We start from the raw sequence: 15,254 nt of genomic DNA, 5'->3' as shown, positions 1-15,254 counted from the left end.
CAGTTTATTATACATAAAGTTAAAACCAATAAAATTATTCATAAAAGATTTACCTTAGGCTCATTAAAGTAAGATTTTTATTGAGTATTACTTAAAAGATTTAAAATCTGATTACACAAATGAAAAAGTCTACCTATAAATTTATTCAAAGTGGAGTGTGGATAAATATAATCAATAGAAAAGCTTTTTAGCAGGTGAAGAGGTGATATGAATGCATTTTAGTTAATAGTTAGCATTTACACAAGAATGATATTTCTTTGTTAATGTGAAATATCCCAACAGTAAAACAATTAATGTGTTCAGATTATCTAAGATAGATCTTAGGTGTTCATTTAGTTTGGCCCTTCCAAAGTAGAGATAGCATCAGACAGTGTGACAACATAATACCTCATTCAAAGCTAAATTGTACATTACCTGTGATATCAACATTTTGTATTCATTGAAAGAAAGTTGTATTTGGAATTGTTTGCCTGTACATTATTTTGCATTTAAAAAGTTGATTTAATTTAAAATTTTGCTGTGCTCAGATATTGGATAGCAGAGTGGTTCCCTGGGAAATCTAATACGATAAATGAAGCATTAATTTTAAGACCTAGTTTTAAATGGTATGTACTAATTAATATGTACCCTTTCTTCTCTGGAATTTTAAGAATTTTTTTTCTCCAGTCTATGAGATAATGCTGGTGCATTCTTAGTGATCAATGTGAAAATGAATAGGGAAGCTCTGATAACAGCAAATCCAAGAAATAATATTGAATCCAGTTAATGGCACCTTGTCATGTGTGCATGTGGAATGCCAAAGAGTAGCTAAAAATAGAGAAATAAGATTTCTGAAATAAGACACAGGTGTTGTGGCAAAACACCTTCAACTGAGTTCAGAATCACTTGTCATTAATTGTGTTTACAGGTTAGTGAAATTAAGTACTCTAGACTGGTAATGCAGGAACCCTTGCGTTTATTTAGTAGTTATTCTGGATTGATGGTAAGAGCTCCATGTTAGAAGAGGGTTGGCCAGAATGGAGGCAGGTGGTGGGAAATTAGTTAGGTCAACTCAATTCCACATGCCACTAATGGGTTCCTTGGTGATGAACATTGTACTCAGGCCGCTGGCCTATGGCTTAATCACCTTCTTCTCCTCATCACAAAATGGCTCATCTACAATCAAGGGCTCGGGCTCCTGCTGGGGCGCAGGCTCTGGCTCCAGCTGGATCTCAAGCTCAGACATGGGGACAAGCTCAGGCCCAGAGGGTGGCTCCACAGTAGGCTGCAAGGCAGGCTCAGGCTCGGGGATAGGCTCATGATCTGGCCCCAGGGTGGTATTAGGCTCAGTCTCATGGGTGGAAGACAGAAGGGTGGCTTCGAGTTGGATGGCATCTTCATGTGGCATTGTCTCACCCTCCATTCTTTGGTTTATCTTTGTCATTGGTCTGTGGGAAGAAGGCCCAGGCAAGAACAAGTTAGGGTCTGACATCTCATGTGGAGCCACAGGCTCTGTAGCCTCAGTGACCATAGGTCCCAAACCTCTGTGATTTCTGATAGTCTGACTCACTGTCAGACCATGGGTCTCCATTTAGGGTGCAGAAAGGTTAGGTCTTAACTGTATAAGTATACTGTCAAGAGAAACAAACCACTGTTTAAGAGGCAGGAAAACTGATGTCAGGAGGAAAGGGTATAAAGATCTAACATGATCGTTGGGGGCCAAATCCATGGCTCCAGTGCCTCTCTAGCACCCACTCCATCTAGCACAATACTTGGCACTTGGTTGGTACCCAATACATAGTTGTGGAAGCACAGAAATGGAGGGAAGAACAAATGAACATGTGTGATATACATTTGATGAGGAAGAACAGAGTGGGCAAGAGCCTGGGCTGTCAGCAGTTTTGTGTCTATTGACCCCTTGTTCCATAAAAAATAATATTAAAAATTGTATTTTATTTCCTGTTCATAGAAAGACAAGTAGAGGAATATATTAAAACATTTTCTTAGCCCTAAAAGGACTGTTGTCACAGGTAAATGAGTTGATATACATAAAATTGCTTAGAACAGAGTCTGGCACACAGTACCCAGTACGTGATAGCCATCACCGCTCTTTCATAAAAGCAATGAGAGCGAGCAGAGAGATGGCCCTCTATCTTATGCTAAAAGGCGTGCTTAGGAAGAGCTGACTGAGAGAGATAGGCCTGAGACATGTCTATTCAAGGAAAGACAGCAGAAGTAAGGTCTTACTCGAGTTCTGTGGTGGTTTTAGAATTCCTCTTCCTTTCCTTCCCCTTTGCCTTTACCTTACGCCTCACAAACCACACCACAGAGATGATGATGATGACACCTATCAGGGTCCCCACAAAGGCCCCAACAATGATTCCAATTCCTGGATCTGGAGGATACAAGCAGCTGGTTAGTAAAATGGAGCACAGTGTCTGCCCCATCCCGTGCATCTGTGACCAGTGGGGAATATTCAGGGCATTCATATAGCGGGATAGTGCCTTGTATAGGCTGGGACCGTGGAAAGTCCTAGAACTCTACATATATGAAGTATTATGTAAGCATTAGATATTAGGATGGTCGTCCATCGTATCATTCTATAAATAAAGCACCAAAATCTCCAGAGTCAGGAAGGACTAAAAAAGAATTCTAAGTGACTTGATTGGCAGGCACAGGATACTTAAGGAGAAACTGTTAAAGTTATATGATCCACTTACATGGAGTAGTTAGGTCAATTTCACAGGAACTATTGCCAAGGATGTTAATAGCAGTGCACTGGTAATAACCTTGTTCAAAACTGGTCAGGTTTCCAATAAACAAAATCCCGGTGGCTGGGTCTGTCAATATCAGAAAATAGTGTTTTGAAATCTTGTATGTCAGTACAGATCATGTGAATGGAGCAGACCATCCAATTCCCACCCACTTCCTCAGATTGGCCTCCCTTTCTGGAGATGGATCAACTAGATCCCTCAAGACTCCCATCTGGGACCATGCCTATTTTCTCTATACCCACCACCTGCAAGCTAAAAATGGTCTTGACTTTTAGAAGTTAGGGAGAAGACCAGAGGACAATCATTTTGATGACAGGCTGACATTCTTTGTACATTTCCCTCCCAGAAAAACAGAGGACTGAGCTCTAAGGATGAGCAGCCAGTCACATATACATGCTGTCAACCAAGCCCACACAGCAGGCCGTGCCAGGCGCAGCAAAGATACATACTTACTGAAGTTTTCTTTCACTGGGACAATGTTTCCTCCTTCAAGTTTATACCAGTAGTACACAGGGGAAGGTGTTCCAAGCACCGAAAGGCAAGTAAGAGATATAGGATGGCCAGTTTCTGCTATTCCTTGGATGCTGCAGAAGGGCTTAGAAGGTTTGACTGTAAGGCAATGACAAAGAGTAAGAAATCAGGCATGATGAATGTCAGTCTGTACCACTTCCTCACTCTCATTTTGGAGAATATGTACACTTTTTTTTAATCTTAAAAAAACTTGTTGTGACAGTTTTCTAGTTGTACCACCAGATGGGAGTAGAGCACTTCAGGTGTAAAGACCTCTCTCGTCACTGGGCCATTAATAGTCTAGTAGCATCTCTTCCATCTGACTCTTCGTCAGATTCATAACCATGAATTTCCATATTGTGCCTTAAAATATGCCATTATTAAAACAGTCAAGTGTAAGCAAACATTAAACTAGGAACAGAGGTTGTATTTTGGAAGCATGGTTTTAAAGGAAAAGAGAACATTAAAGACTTTGAGATAACCACTTTTTTTTTTTCCCCAAAAAATTGTCTTATTAATGCCATATTTTTCTTTTCCTTTGTGAGTTGTTTTTTGGCATTAATTCTCCTGGTGGTGACACACAATGGAAGGTTTGAATTTGCCCGTGTCCCTCACTGGGAGGGGAAACCCACTGCGGGGGAGGGGTGGCCACAAGGCGCTGATATCTTGTTTCAGCCTTCATGCCACAGCATTTACTTGAGTGCCTCCTGTGTGCCCAACACTGAACCAGGCACCAGAAATTCAAAAGTGCCTCTGACACAGTTTTGAAATGGAGTGGGGGGAGTGGTAAGAGATTAGGCTAAAGAGCAATGGAGACCAGAGCTTCAGGGGCTTTGTGTTTCATGTTTTTTATCCTGAGTGCTGCAGGTCCACAGAAGGAATTTAAGTAGGTGCGGGGCAGCACAATGATCATTCTAACTGAACTGTTCTGACTCCGGGAGTGCATGAGGCAAGGGAGGGAGGAAACAGAGTCAAGAGGTATTAAGAAGTCCAGAGGGCTTGGATATGTGGCATGAGGAAGAGGGTGGGCTCAGTGATGACTCCCAGGTTTCTGATTTGGACAGCTGGGTGCACCATCTTGCCACCCCCCGAGATAAAGAAGTCAAGGAGAGGAACAGGTGTTTGGGGAAGGAGTGAGGAGGAGGAAGGGGCAAAGATGAGGTCAGTTTGGGCTATGCTGAGTTTCTATGCTTACAGGTAAGTCCTGTGGGAAACTGAAAATCTGATTCTTGCCACTCGTCTTACTGCTCACAGCTTATTCTAACCTCAGTCTGACATGCAGATAGGGATCTGAATCAATACTTTCCCAGTCACCTGCCTTATATTAATTTGGATATAAGACACTCTGAAGGCATAGATTCTCTCCCTTAGGCTTAGGCTGTAAATGCTCCGGACTGCCCAGCTCTCTGACTCTTACTTGGGAGGCAGCAGTTAAGAGCACAGATCTGAGTCCACACTGAACACTGGGTCTGCAGCTTTACACCAGATGTATTTAGGCAAGTAACCTAACATAGCCAAGCCTCCGTTAATTCATCTGTAAAATGTGCACAAGACCTCCAGCTAATCCAAATATACTGTGTTTATATAAATAAAATCGTGTATATGGTATCTTACACGTAGAATTGCTGTTGCCCACAGGCAGGCGTAAACACTGCTGCCACATTTCTGACCTTGCAACTGACAACCTTCCAGTCTCAGACACTAAACCACTATACATATGAGCAGAAAAACAGATACAACTATAGCTGTTTGAAAATTTCACCATACCTTCTTTTTTAAAATTATACTATACTTGATTTGTTTTCAGTTTTCATTCCAATCCCAAAGAAAGGCAATGCCAAAGAATGTTCAAACTACCGCACAATTGCACTCATCTCACACGCTAGTAAAGTAATGCTCAAAATTCTCCAAGCCAGGCTTCAGCAATATGTGAACCGTGAACTTCCTGATGTTCAACCTGGTTTTAGAAAAGGCAGAGGACACAGAGATCAAATTGCCAACATCCGCTGGATCATCGAAAAAGCAAGAGAGTTCCAGGAAAACATCTATTTCTGCTTTATTGACTATGCCAAAGCCTTTGACTGTGTGGATCACAATAAACTGTGGAAAATTCTGAAAGAGATGGGAATACCAGACCACCTGATCTGCCTCTTGAGAAATTTGTATGCAGGTCAGGAAGCAACAGTTAGAACTGGACATGGAACAACAGACTGGTTCCAAATAGGAAAAGGAGTTCGTCAAGGCTGTATATTGTCACCCTGTTTATTTAACTTAGATGCAGAGTACATCATGAGAAACGCTGGACTGTAAGAAACACAAAGTGGAATCAAGATTGCTGGGAGAAATATCAATAACCTCAGATATGCAGATGACACCACCCTTATGGCAGAAAGTGAAGAGGAACTCAAAAGCCTCTTGATGAAAGTGAAAGTGGAGAGTGAAAAAGTTGGCTTAAAGCTCAACATTCAGAAAACGAAGATCATGACATCCGGTCCCACCACTTCATGGGAAATAGATGGGGAAACAGTGGAAACAGTGTCAGAGTTTATTTTTCTGGGCTCCAAAATCACTGCAGATGGTGATTGCAGCCATGAAATTAAAAGACGCTTACTCCTTGGAAGGAAAGTTATGACCAACCTAGATAGCATATTCAAAAGCAGAGACATTACTTTGCCAACAAAGGTTCGTCTAGTCAAGGCTATGGTTTTTCCTGTGGTCATGTATGGATGTGAGAGTTGGACTGTGAAGAAGGCTGAGCACTGAAGAATTGATGCTTTTGAACTGTGGTGTTGGAGAAGACTCTTGAGAGTCCCTTGGACTGCAAGGAGATCCAACCAGTCCATTCTGAAGGAGATGAGCCCTGGGATTTCTTTGGAAGGAATGATGCTAAAGCTGAAACTCCAGTACTTTGGCCACCTCATGCGAAGAGTTGACTCACTGGAAAAGACTCTGATGCTGGGAGGGATTGGGGGCAAGAGGAGAAGGGGACGACGGAGGATGAGATGGCTGGATGGCATCACTGACTCGATGGACGTGAGTCTGAGTGAACTCCGGGAGTTGGTGATGGACAGGGAGGCCTGGCGTGCTGCGATTCATGGGGTCGCAAAGAGTCGGACACGACTGAGCGACTGATCTGATCTGATCTGATACTTGATTTGAAATATTGTGTTATAGTTTTGGGTACACAACATAGTAATTCAGTATTTTTGCAGATTTTTATCCCATTATAGGTTATTATAATGGGTATAAATTCCCTTTGTGTTATACAGTATATCCTTATTGCATATCTATTTTATATATAGTATTTTGAAGCTGTTAATCCCATACCCCTAATCTGTCCCTCCCCCTTCACTCTTCCCTTTGATAGCCACTAGTTTGTTTTCTATGTCTGTGAGTCTGTTTTGCATATATATTCATTTGTACTATTTTTCAGATTCCACATATAAGTGAGATACAGTATTTGTCTTTCTCTGTTGGACTTATTTCACTAAGCATAATATTCTCTAGGTCCGTCCACATTGCTGGAACCAGCAGTATTTCACTCTTTTTATGGCTCAGTAATATTCCATTGTATATATGTACTATATCTTCTTAAACCAAGTGCCTGTTGTACAATCCCTTCTTTTAAACAGGTATATTTTAATTAAAAGGAGTGTTTTTCTGTTTAGCTCTTTATTCTCTCTTTCCTGGTATTGATTCCTCATCTGCAGACAACTCCTTGGATTCATTTCAGTTCAGTTCAGTCGCTCAGTTATGTCTGACTCTTTGCCACGCCACGAACCGCAGCATGCCAGGCCTCCCTGTCCATCACCAACTCCCAGAGTCCACCAAAACCCATGTCCATCGAGTCGATGATGCTATCCAACCATCTCATCCTCTGTTGTCCCCTTCTCCTCCTGCCCTCAATCTTTCCCAGCATCAGGGTGTTTTCCAATGAGTCAGCTCTTCACATCAGGTAACCAAAGTATTGGAGTTTCAGCCTCAACATCAGTCCTTCCAATGAACACTTAGGACTGATCTTCTTTAGGATGGACTGGTTGGATTTCCTTGCAGTCCAAGGGACTCTCAAGAGTCTTCTCCAACACCACAGTTCAAAAGCAAATTCTTCAGTGCTCAGCTTTCTTTATAGTCCAACTCTCACATCCATACATGACCACTGGAAAAACCATAGCCTTGACTAGATGGACCTTTGTTGGCAAAGTAATGTCTTTGCTTTTTAATATGCTATCTAGGTTGGTCATAACTTTCCTTCTTACACTCATTCTTTGGATTTGCCTACCCTAAATAAACTAGGCTATTTAACCAGAAATCCAACTATCACTAGATTTAGATACTGCCTTTTTTTTTTTAAGATACTGCCTTTTTAAAAACATGGTGAATTTTATAGCTTTTACAGTGGAACAGAATAATTTGAACAGAAAATTAAATGGGGGTGTTTCATCACAAAGCCAGACCCCAGGACTTGAACTAATTATGGACCAAAACCTGGAATGACTTGCATTCATTTCTTGAGCCCAGAATCAAACCCAGATATTTTTCTGAACACATTTTTCTCCTTTCATTTTTATAAACCAAACACTCAGTGAATCACTTTGAACCAAATCCCAAACCCATATACTTTCTAAAACTACTGATTCAGGATTGAATTGACATTTCATCCAGTTACAGTCCCCGACAGAACTTGGATTTTTACTGGCAAAGCCACTGATCTACCATTTAGCTTTATTGCTTTCAATAGAATTGCAGTGGGAAGAAGAGGCTCACCTCAGAAAATAAATGAAAATGTTTCAGTGTGTTCTCAAACCTTCCTAAATTCATCATTTTCTTTTTACATGCCAAATTGCAGAAGGAAGATGATGTTCATTCCAAATGCATACAAAATAATTATTCAAATTTCTGCTGGGTATTTTTCAGAGATTCATTTTCCAAGGCTGTCATACCTAATAGAAGTCTTTCAGATGAATGATCATGCAAACCACCTGGTCCTTTGCGCATTGCTGCTTCCTTCACCTAAACTGCACTCTGACACCTCAGCCCCTCTTCTGCCTGACATGCTCTTACATATCCTTCAACATTCACTGCAAAAGTCACTTTCTCCAGGAAGCCTTCTCCAGTTCCCTCTGCTCCCAGCTCACCTCTCCTCCCTCCACTATAAGCTTATGTGATACATCTGCCTCCCCCACTATATACTTACAACTTTAGGAGGGCTTGGAGCCTATCTTTTACATTTTTCCATCTCCACTGCATACCACAGTGACTGAACATCTGTTCAGGGTGTGTCAAATGAATATATGCATGAATGAGTGAGTGCATGGGGTTTGTGTCTACCACTGGGTTATGAAAGTTTCTGAAAGATGCATTGCTAGGAAGAGCAATATTTAAAGAAATGTCAATACCTCTTTCTTTTGGTCTCCCTTACGTGCTTGCCTGGGCTTCCCAGGTGGCACTAGTGGTAAAGAACATGCCTGCTAATGCAGGAGATATAAGAGTTGTGGGTTCGATCCCTGGCTTGGGAAGATCCCCTGGAGGAGGGCAGCGTAACCCACTCCAGTATTCTTGTCTGGAGAATCCCATGGACGGAGGAGCCTGGTGAGCTACAGGCCATAGGGTCACAAAGAATCGGACACGACTAAAGTGACTTAGCAAGCACATGCTTGCCCCCACCATGCCCCACCCCTCAGTCAGGGCAGACAGAACAGGCATTCATATGCAATAGAATTTGAGAACTGCCAACAGCCTCTGCAATTTTTAGAGAAAATTATCAGTCTCAAAATTTCCAGAAAGCATAAATTTGTAGAACATCTTTGTTCTTAGCCTAATTAATTAAAGTGGGATTTTGAGAATTCCCAAAGAAATCCAGAGTGTTCCATCTCTTACCTTGCCTGGATACTGGAGCCTTAAGGAAAGGTCATGACTCTTGGGAAAGAAAAACTTAGAGAGGAAATAACCCTCAACTTCTTATGGAAGTTCATTAGGAATTCTCTGAACTTTAAGAATATTAACCACCCTCTCTAACTTTACCTCGGGGCTAATTCCAAACTCAGAAAAAAAAAGAGGCTTGGCTTCTTTAGTTTGTTTCTGGTCAGAAGGACAACCCAGAGCCAGGGAGTAACAAAAATAGTAGAGGACTAATCCCTTAAATTCTGTGAACACTGAATCTCCAATATATCATTTGATTCTCATAATAATATGACAGGGCAGGAATTACAACTCATCTTAAAATGGCCAGAGAAAGGTGAACTGACTAGCACTGAGGCCAGTGAGTAGCAAAGTAAGAGCTAAAACCTAGGTCTTCGGACTCCCGAGCTGATGTGCTAGCATCTATTCCACATCATTTAGTTCCCATGTATATGGCCAGTCTTTGAACCTGGAACATCAACTCTCCCAGGAAAGGGTTTATGTATACGTGTCTTGTTGTCCCCTATACCCCCAAAGCCTAGCACAGGATGCAGCAGAAATAAGAACACGATGGAGTTACCTTGCTCCTAGAAATCAGCTCTTCTTGATTACCTTTTCCTCTTTTCCAACTGAGTAGATGCAGTAGCAAGCCTCACAGTAAAGAGTTGTTTCTTTGTTGGCATCACTTGGGCAGCAAGCTCAGACAATACTGGACAGTCCTCCTCCATGTGCACCTTGTTACCAATTGAGGCTTTTCCAAGCTACTCAATTATTGTCACTGGTTTGATCTAGTTCTTTTTTTTCCCGGGATGGATGTACACAGCTCGAGAGCAGCCATGGCTAGACCAGTTCCACTTGAGGTTACATAGAAGTGGGAGAGCCTTTAGCTCAACTGGTTAATGGGTGAAGTTTGACAGCCCTTGCCTCCCTCCTATCCACACATGTGAAGACCTGCAGGTAGGACTTGCTAAGCAATACAGAGGAGAAGGCAAAGGCACCCCACTCCAGTACTCTTGCCTGGAAAATCCCATGGATGGAGGAGCCTGGTGGGCTGCAGTCCATGGGGTCGCCAAGAGTCAGACACGACTGAGCGACTTCACTTTCACCTTTCACTTTCATGCACTGGAGAAGGAAATGGCAACCCACTCCGGTATTCTTAGCCTGGAGAATCCCAGGGATGGGGGAGCCTGGTGGGCTGCCGTCTACGGGGTCGCACAGAGTCACTGAAGCGACTTAGCAGCAGCAGCAGCAGCAAGCAATACAGACAGGGGCAAAACTCCCACTGTCCTCTCAGACAGAGATTGGAAGGAGCCCTAAAAATCACCAATATTGTGAACTTCCCCAAGAGCAGAAACCATACCTCTATCATGGCTCCTGACCCGAAGCAGGCACTTAATAAACACTGCATAAATGAACCACTCCAAATTCATTTGAAGAATGGATATGACTTGCTCCATGTCACATAATGAATATTTGTGTATAAATTAATGAATCAACTCTGGTCCTTTTTCCAAATACCATTAATATTTTAGAAAAGAACCTTTCTGCCTTTATTTCAAAGGATAATTTAACAGTGGGAATTGCAGCTGGCTTAGGAGAGGTCACAAGTGGACAGCTGTCACCCCCATGTAGGACTGGCTTCAATTGGAGGTTCTCACTGAAAGAGTTGCTAGTGATCATTTAGTGAGACTGGGTTGTCCTGTCTGTTCTCACTGCATCCTTCAGAGATAGGGACCCAGGAGGTTTGGTCATCTATTGCTATCTGTCATGGTGGCAGCCCCATTTGGTTTGACAACTGTTTCAACATGTTTTGTGAGTGATTTTTCAGTGTTACTCTGTGGGTTAGATTGGTGGTGTGTCTCTATTTTCCTGGTAATAAAAGAAGTAGGGAGGATATTCACCCTTGGGACTTAATTGGCACCATAACTCACTGCCTTGGCTCATTCAATGTCCTAAATTAAGAACAAGAAGAGAAAAAGCAGAAAATAAAATGTCCATACCTAACACACTGACGCTGATGGTGCCTTGATTTTTGCCGGAAAAGTCGGGGGGGTTGTTAACATCACAGATGTAGATGCCACTGTCTTCTGGCTGCATATGCGAGATGGTGATGGATGCGTTACCTGAAGTGTTGGACCCTACAATGCGATCTTTAAATTTTCCTATGGCTGTAGCTTGTCCACCTTCAGAATAGTAAATCTAGGACAGAAAATGACATAAATGAGAACTGGACAATGTCTGAGGCTAGGATAAACTACTTGGAAGTTCTCTCTATCCAATGCTTCCTTCTTTGATGATAACTAGAATCCCCCAACCCCTCCCACCCCTGGTAAGACCCCTGTGGCAAAGATTTCTCAGCTCAGTGGGACACTGTAGGTCTCTCAAGGCTGTACACAGTTGTGGCCTCATTTGTGCTCAAAGCAGCTCTATGATATCATCAGAGCACAAAGGTATGCCTGTCTCCAGGCAGCCAGAGCTGACAGGATTCAACTCCTAAGCTTAGGCTAGGAGATCAAGATACTCCCCAATGAGTCTATCTGAAAGAAACTCATTGTTTAGGACACAAATGTCTGATGGGGAAACCAAACCATCATTTATTCTACTTTATAAACTTTCTTTGCCTTGAGTTTACCCAGTGGGCTTATCTAGAGTATCTGATTCCTCTAAAAGAATATTCATGCTCCTTTTGAACACGCATATTCTTTTGGATAAGCAAAACTGAATTCATTCTGTTTGTTAGAAGAATAACATTTCAGAGCAGAGAGGCTCCCCTCACAGTGGTGGTATGAGGATGAAGCAAAGTCACTTAGTCAAGGGCCTAGGAAGTGCGTGGTCAACAGTAGCTACTATCTAGAAAGATAGTAGCTCACATGGCAGAAAGAAGAAATGGAATTATTAATGCTTTCAGATAAAGGCAGGTACTCAAGTACAGAGACTAATGACCCACCCAAAGTCATAAAGATTTATATATTATTATTATAATTAACTAGATTTAAGAAATATCTTGATCCTAGTCCCATCTGTATTATAAAACATGGATATTAAATCATAATGGTAACCATGGGAGCAGCAGAGTGTGATGTAAAAAGGCCTGGTCCAGGAATAAGAAGACCTGGGTTTTAGCCAGACTGGGCCTCTGATTATGACATGGGAGAGGTAGCTGCTGGTCATGTCTCCATGGCAACCTGCTTTGCAGTAAGAAAAAAAGTCATTTAATCTCTTCAACGTTTAGTTTCCATATCTGAACAAGGAACCAGAGCAGTCTTCTCTAAAGTATGATATGTATTCTCCTAGTATAGGTACATAAGTTGATTTTAGGTGGTAAATAATTGAAAACTTAAAAATATAATGTGTATTAGAGACATATCTAACACATCAAATCTGTGAATTCATGGATGTTATTGGTTACAGTGAAACTAAGGCAGATGTTTTTAAGACTTTTAAAAACCAAGTCAGGGAATTCTTTGGCAGTCCAGTGGTTAGAACTCAGTACTTTTAACTGCTGAGTGGCCCAGGTTCAATCCCTGGTCAGGGAACTAAGATCTCGCAAACCTCACAGTGTGCCCCCCCACCCAAATGTCAATATAGAAAACATTAAACAATTACTAGTGCTGGTAATACACAAATAATGACAAAAATCATGAAGATGAGACATGAATAGACTAAAGCTTAGGAATCACTGGATTAGGTGATCCCGGGGGTCCCTTCATAATACACAGTGATGCTGCCTTGTTTAGTTTAGTGATGCTAAACTAACTTTGTTAGTTTAATATAAATGTCTATGATTCCAGTGATTGTTTTGCATTATTCAATAAACTGGGATTTCCCTAGTCCACTGGCAATTAATATTTAATAAAATCTACTAGAAGAGACTTATGGTTCATTTAATTCATTCTTCTCACTTTATAGAAGAGATTGAAGCCTAGAGAGGTTTAAAAAAAGACACACAAAATTAACAGCTAAGTCAGGTCTAGAACCCAGTTCTGCAATTTCCTTGTCCAGCATTCTTTACATTAACAGGCTAATGAGACAGGGAAGGAAATCAGAAAACCAAAAGATATTGTCTACATAAATTCAAATGTATTCTTTCAGGGAAAAAGCAAGTAAGTTTTTAAACTAAAGCAGAAAGGGAGAGTCTGATGGAAAATTCAGAGAAAAGAATATCTTTAAGGAGAAAGCAACTTCTCTCCTGTGGTTCTCTGACATCAACTAGCTTTCTTTCGTGCCCTGAAAGAGCCATTTATAAGTCAATTCGTCCATTCATACCTACTGAAATCATAAACTCTTGCCCCAGAGGGGTCTTGTTTGACTTACAAACTGGTCAGTCAGTGTAACCTAAGGTATTCAAGTGGGGCAGGAGGAAGTTCAACTTGTCAAAGGTCTATTTCCTTTAAGTGAGTTGACATCCAAGATATCCGGCTTTCCATTTCACTAGCCAGCCTGGCCTTATTTACTTTCTAATTAACAATTTGTGGCCCTGCAGACAATTACCTGGTATGCAGCCTGTGGTCTATCAAGGAAGCCCTTTGCAGCTTAGGTATGTGGCCGCTTCCCCTGCTACCAGGAAGACTGGGGGGTTGGTCAGCCTGTTTTATATTGAGGCTTGATGACATCACAATGAGAAACATCAGTCCTGCCTACAGCCTGCAGTAAGTCCCAGAAGATGTAGGGGAAAGGACTTTATTTCTACAGAGAGTAGGGGGCCAAGAGAGTGTATTTTAGGTCAAGACTAGGACATGAAAAGAAGCCACACTGTCAAAGTTTCATGGTTGGCCATGTATCAGTGAGCAAATAAGTCATGAGGCCCTAGACTTGTAACTTCCCTGAAAAAAGGACCTTCACCAACCCTTCGATCCTAGCTCCTCACACTGTAGCCTAATAAATTCTGTGCTCCCACAAATATTACTGAAGATGTCTGGAACGGAAGCAGAGGTAAAGAGGTGTAACAATGGACACATAAAAGGGAAAGGCCCTGGCCTCAGGGTGCTGTGTGAGAAGGAAAGTCCCCAGGGCTAGCCTCTCCGCCTAGACACATAGGTGGAGGGGCTTTCTGTTAGGGGAAGTCCACACTGTCATATCGTCCTTGTGAAGAAAGAAAATGAAATGCTTTCCTGAAACTACTTATCTAATCACACAGGAAGAACTGCAACTTGGTTCCATTTTCCACAAAAGAATAATTCTTTTAAAAATCAAAGCTGAACAATGGCCAAAGCCTGGCTCATGATCCTGTGAGGCTTGTACACTTTTCAAGGAAAGTATATTGTCAATTTAGAGATCAAACAAATTGAGGTCCAGGAAAAGCCATGGCTGTTCAACAGGCCATATCCTTTGGGGGTGATGATGGGGGGTGGCAAGTCTGCCCTGAGAACACACATCCATGTATTCCCTTAAGTGGCGCTTGTTCATTTTTTGGCCACTTGCCTTTTGTGGCTGTGTTCACAGGAGAATGCCCTACTCTCCCCCCAGGGTCCTCTCTGCCTGCCCCATGGTGATGTTAGAGGCTGATTATGGAGACATAACAGCACATTAGTTATAAGACTCCCAAAGAGATAACTCAGCTCATGGTTGCTAAGGCAGAGGAGCCTTCAGGAACCAGCTGGATACTGGAATATGAGAACTAGCTGGGAGGGGCTGGTGGGTAGTAGTAAGATCATGGAGGATAGTAGGGACTGTGGTGAACTGCAGAGCCAGAACAAACAATGCTTTCAATCTGCGCAAATAAACAAAATACTGGGCTGGCCAACCAATGCATCCACTGGCCAAATAGGGCCCGGAGGCTGCCAGTCTGCAACCTCTGATTCATCCTCTTCTACTACAGGAAAGGACACAGAGGCCCCATAAGAAGAAGTGATCATCCCAAGGTCACACACTTGGTAGTCAGACCTAGAATCCAGACCTCCCAAGTCCCTTGAATCCATGAACATGGCACTCACACGCCTGCCTTGGACCAGGAAGATGACTTCCAGGCCACCCTACCCTTTTGGGGCCATTCCATCACCTTCTCCAGCCCAAACGTTCTCCTTCCAATCACTGCTATTCATTGGCATGATGTTTCCCATGCCGAGTGGGTTCACCACATGATGCCTTCAATGG

General features: G+C 42.2%; 1 protein-coding gene across 1 annotated transcript in view; it reads right to left on the bottom strand.

Annotated features, from left to right (window-relative positions):
* VSIG1 (V-set and immunoglobulin domain containing 1) overlaps positions 1-15,254 on the bottom strand; it is a 36,158-nt gene continuing 20,904 nt past the window's right edge. The window contains exons 3-7 of the mRNA XM_055563531.1: positions 11,162-11,360; positions 3,207-3,362; positions 2,700-2,819; positions 2,227-2,374; positions 1-1,427 (exon numbers count right to left, since the gene is read on the bottom strand). Of these exons, the coding sequence (XP_055419506.1) occupies positions 1,112-1,427; positions 2,227-2,374; positions 2,700-2,819; positions 3,207-3,362; positions 11,162-11,360 (939 nt within the window). The 3' untranslated portion in view covers positions 1-1,111. The remainder of the gene's footprint in view (positions 1,428-2,226; positions 2,375-2,699; positions 2,820-3,206; positions 3,363-11,161; positions 11,361-15,254) is intronic.

The sequence above is a fragment of the Bubalus kerabau genome, chromosome X (assembly GCF_029407905.1).
Source record: "Bubalus kerabau isolate K-KA32 ecotype Philippines breed swamp buffalo chromosome X, PCC_UOA_SB_1v2, whole genome shotgun sequence".
Lineage (NCBI taxonomy): Eukaryota > Metazoa > Chordata > Mammalia > Artiodactyla > Bovidae > Bubalus > Bubalus kerabau.
The sequence above is the reverse complement of the archived record's forward strand: the minus strand, read 5'-3'. Positions and strand labels throughout refer to the sequence as shown.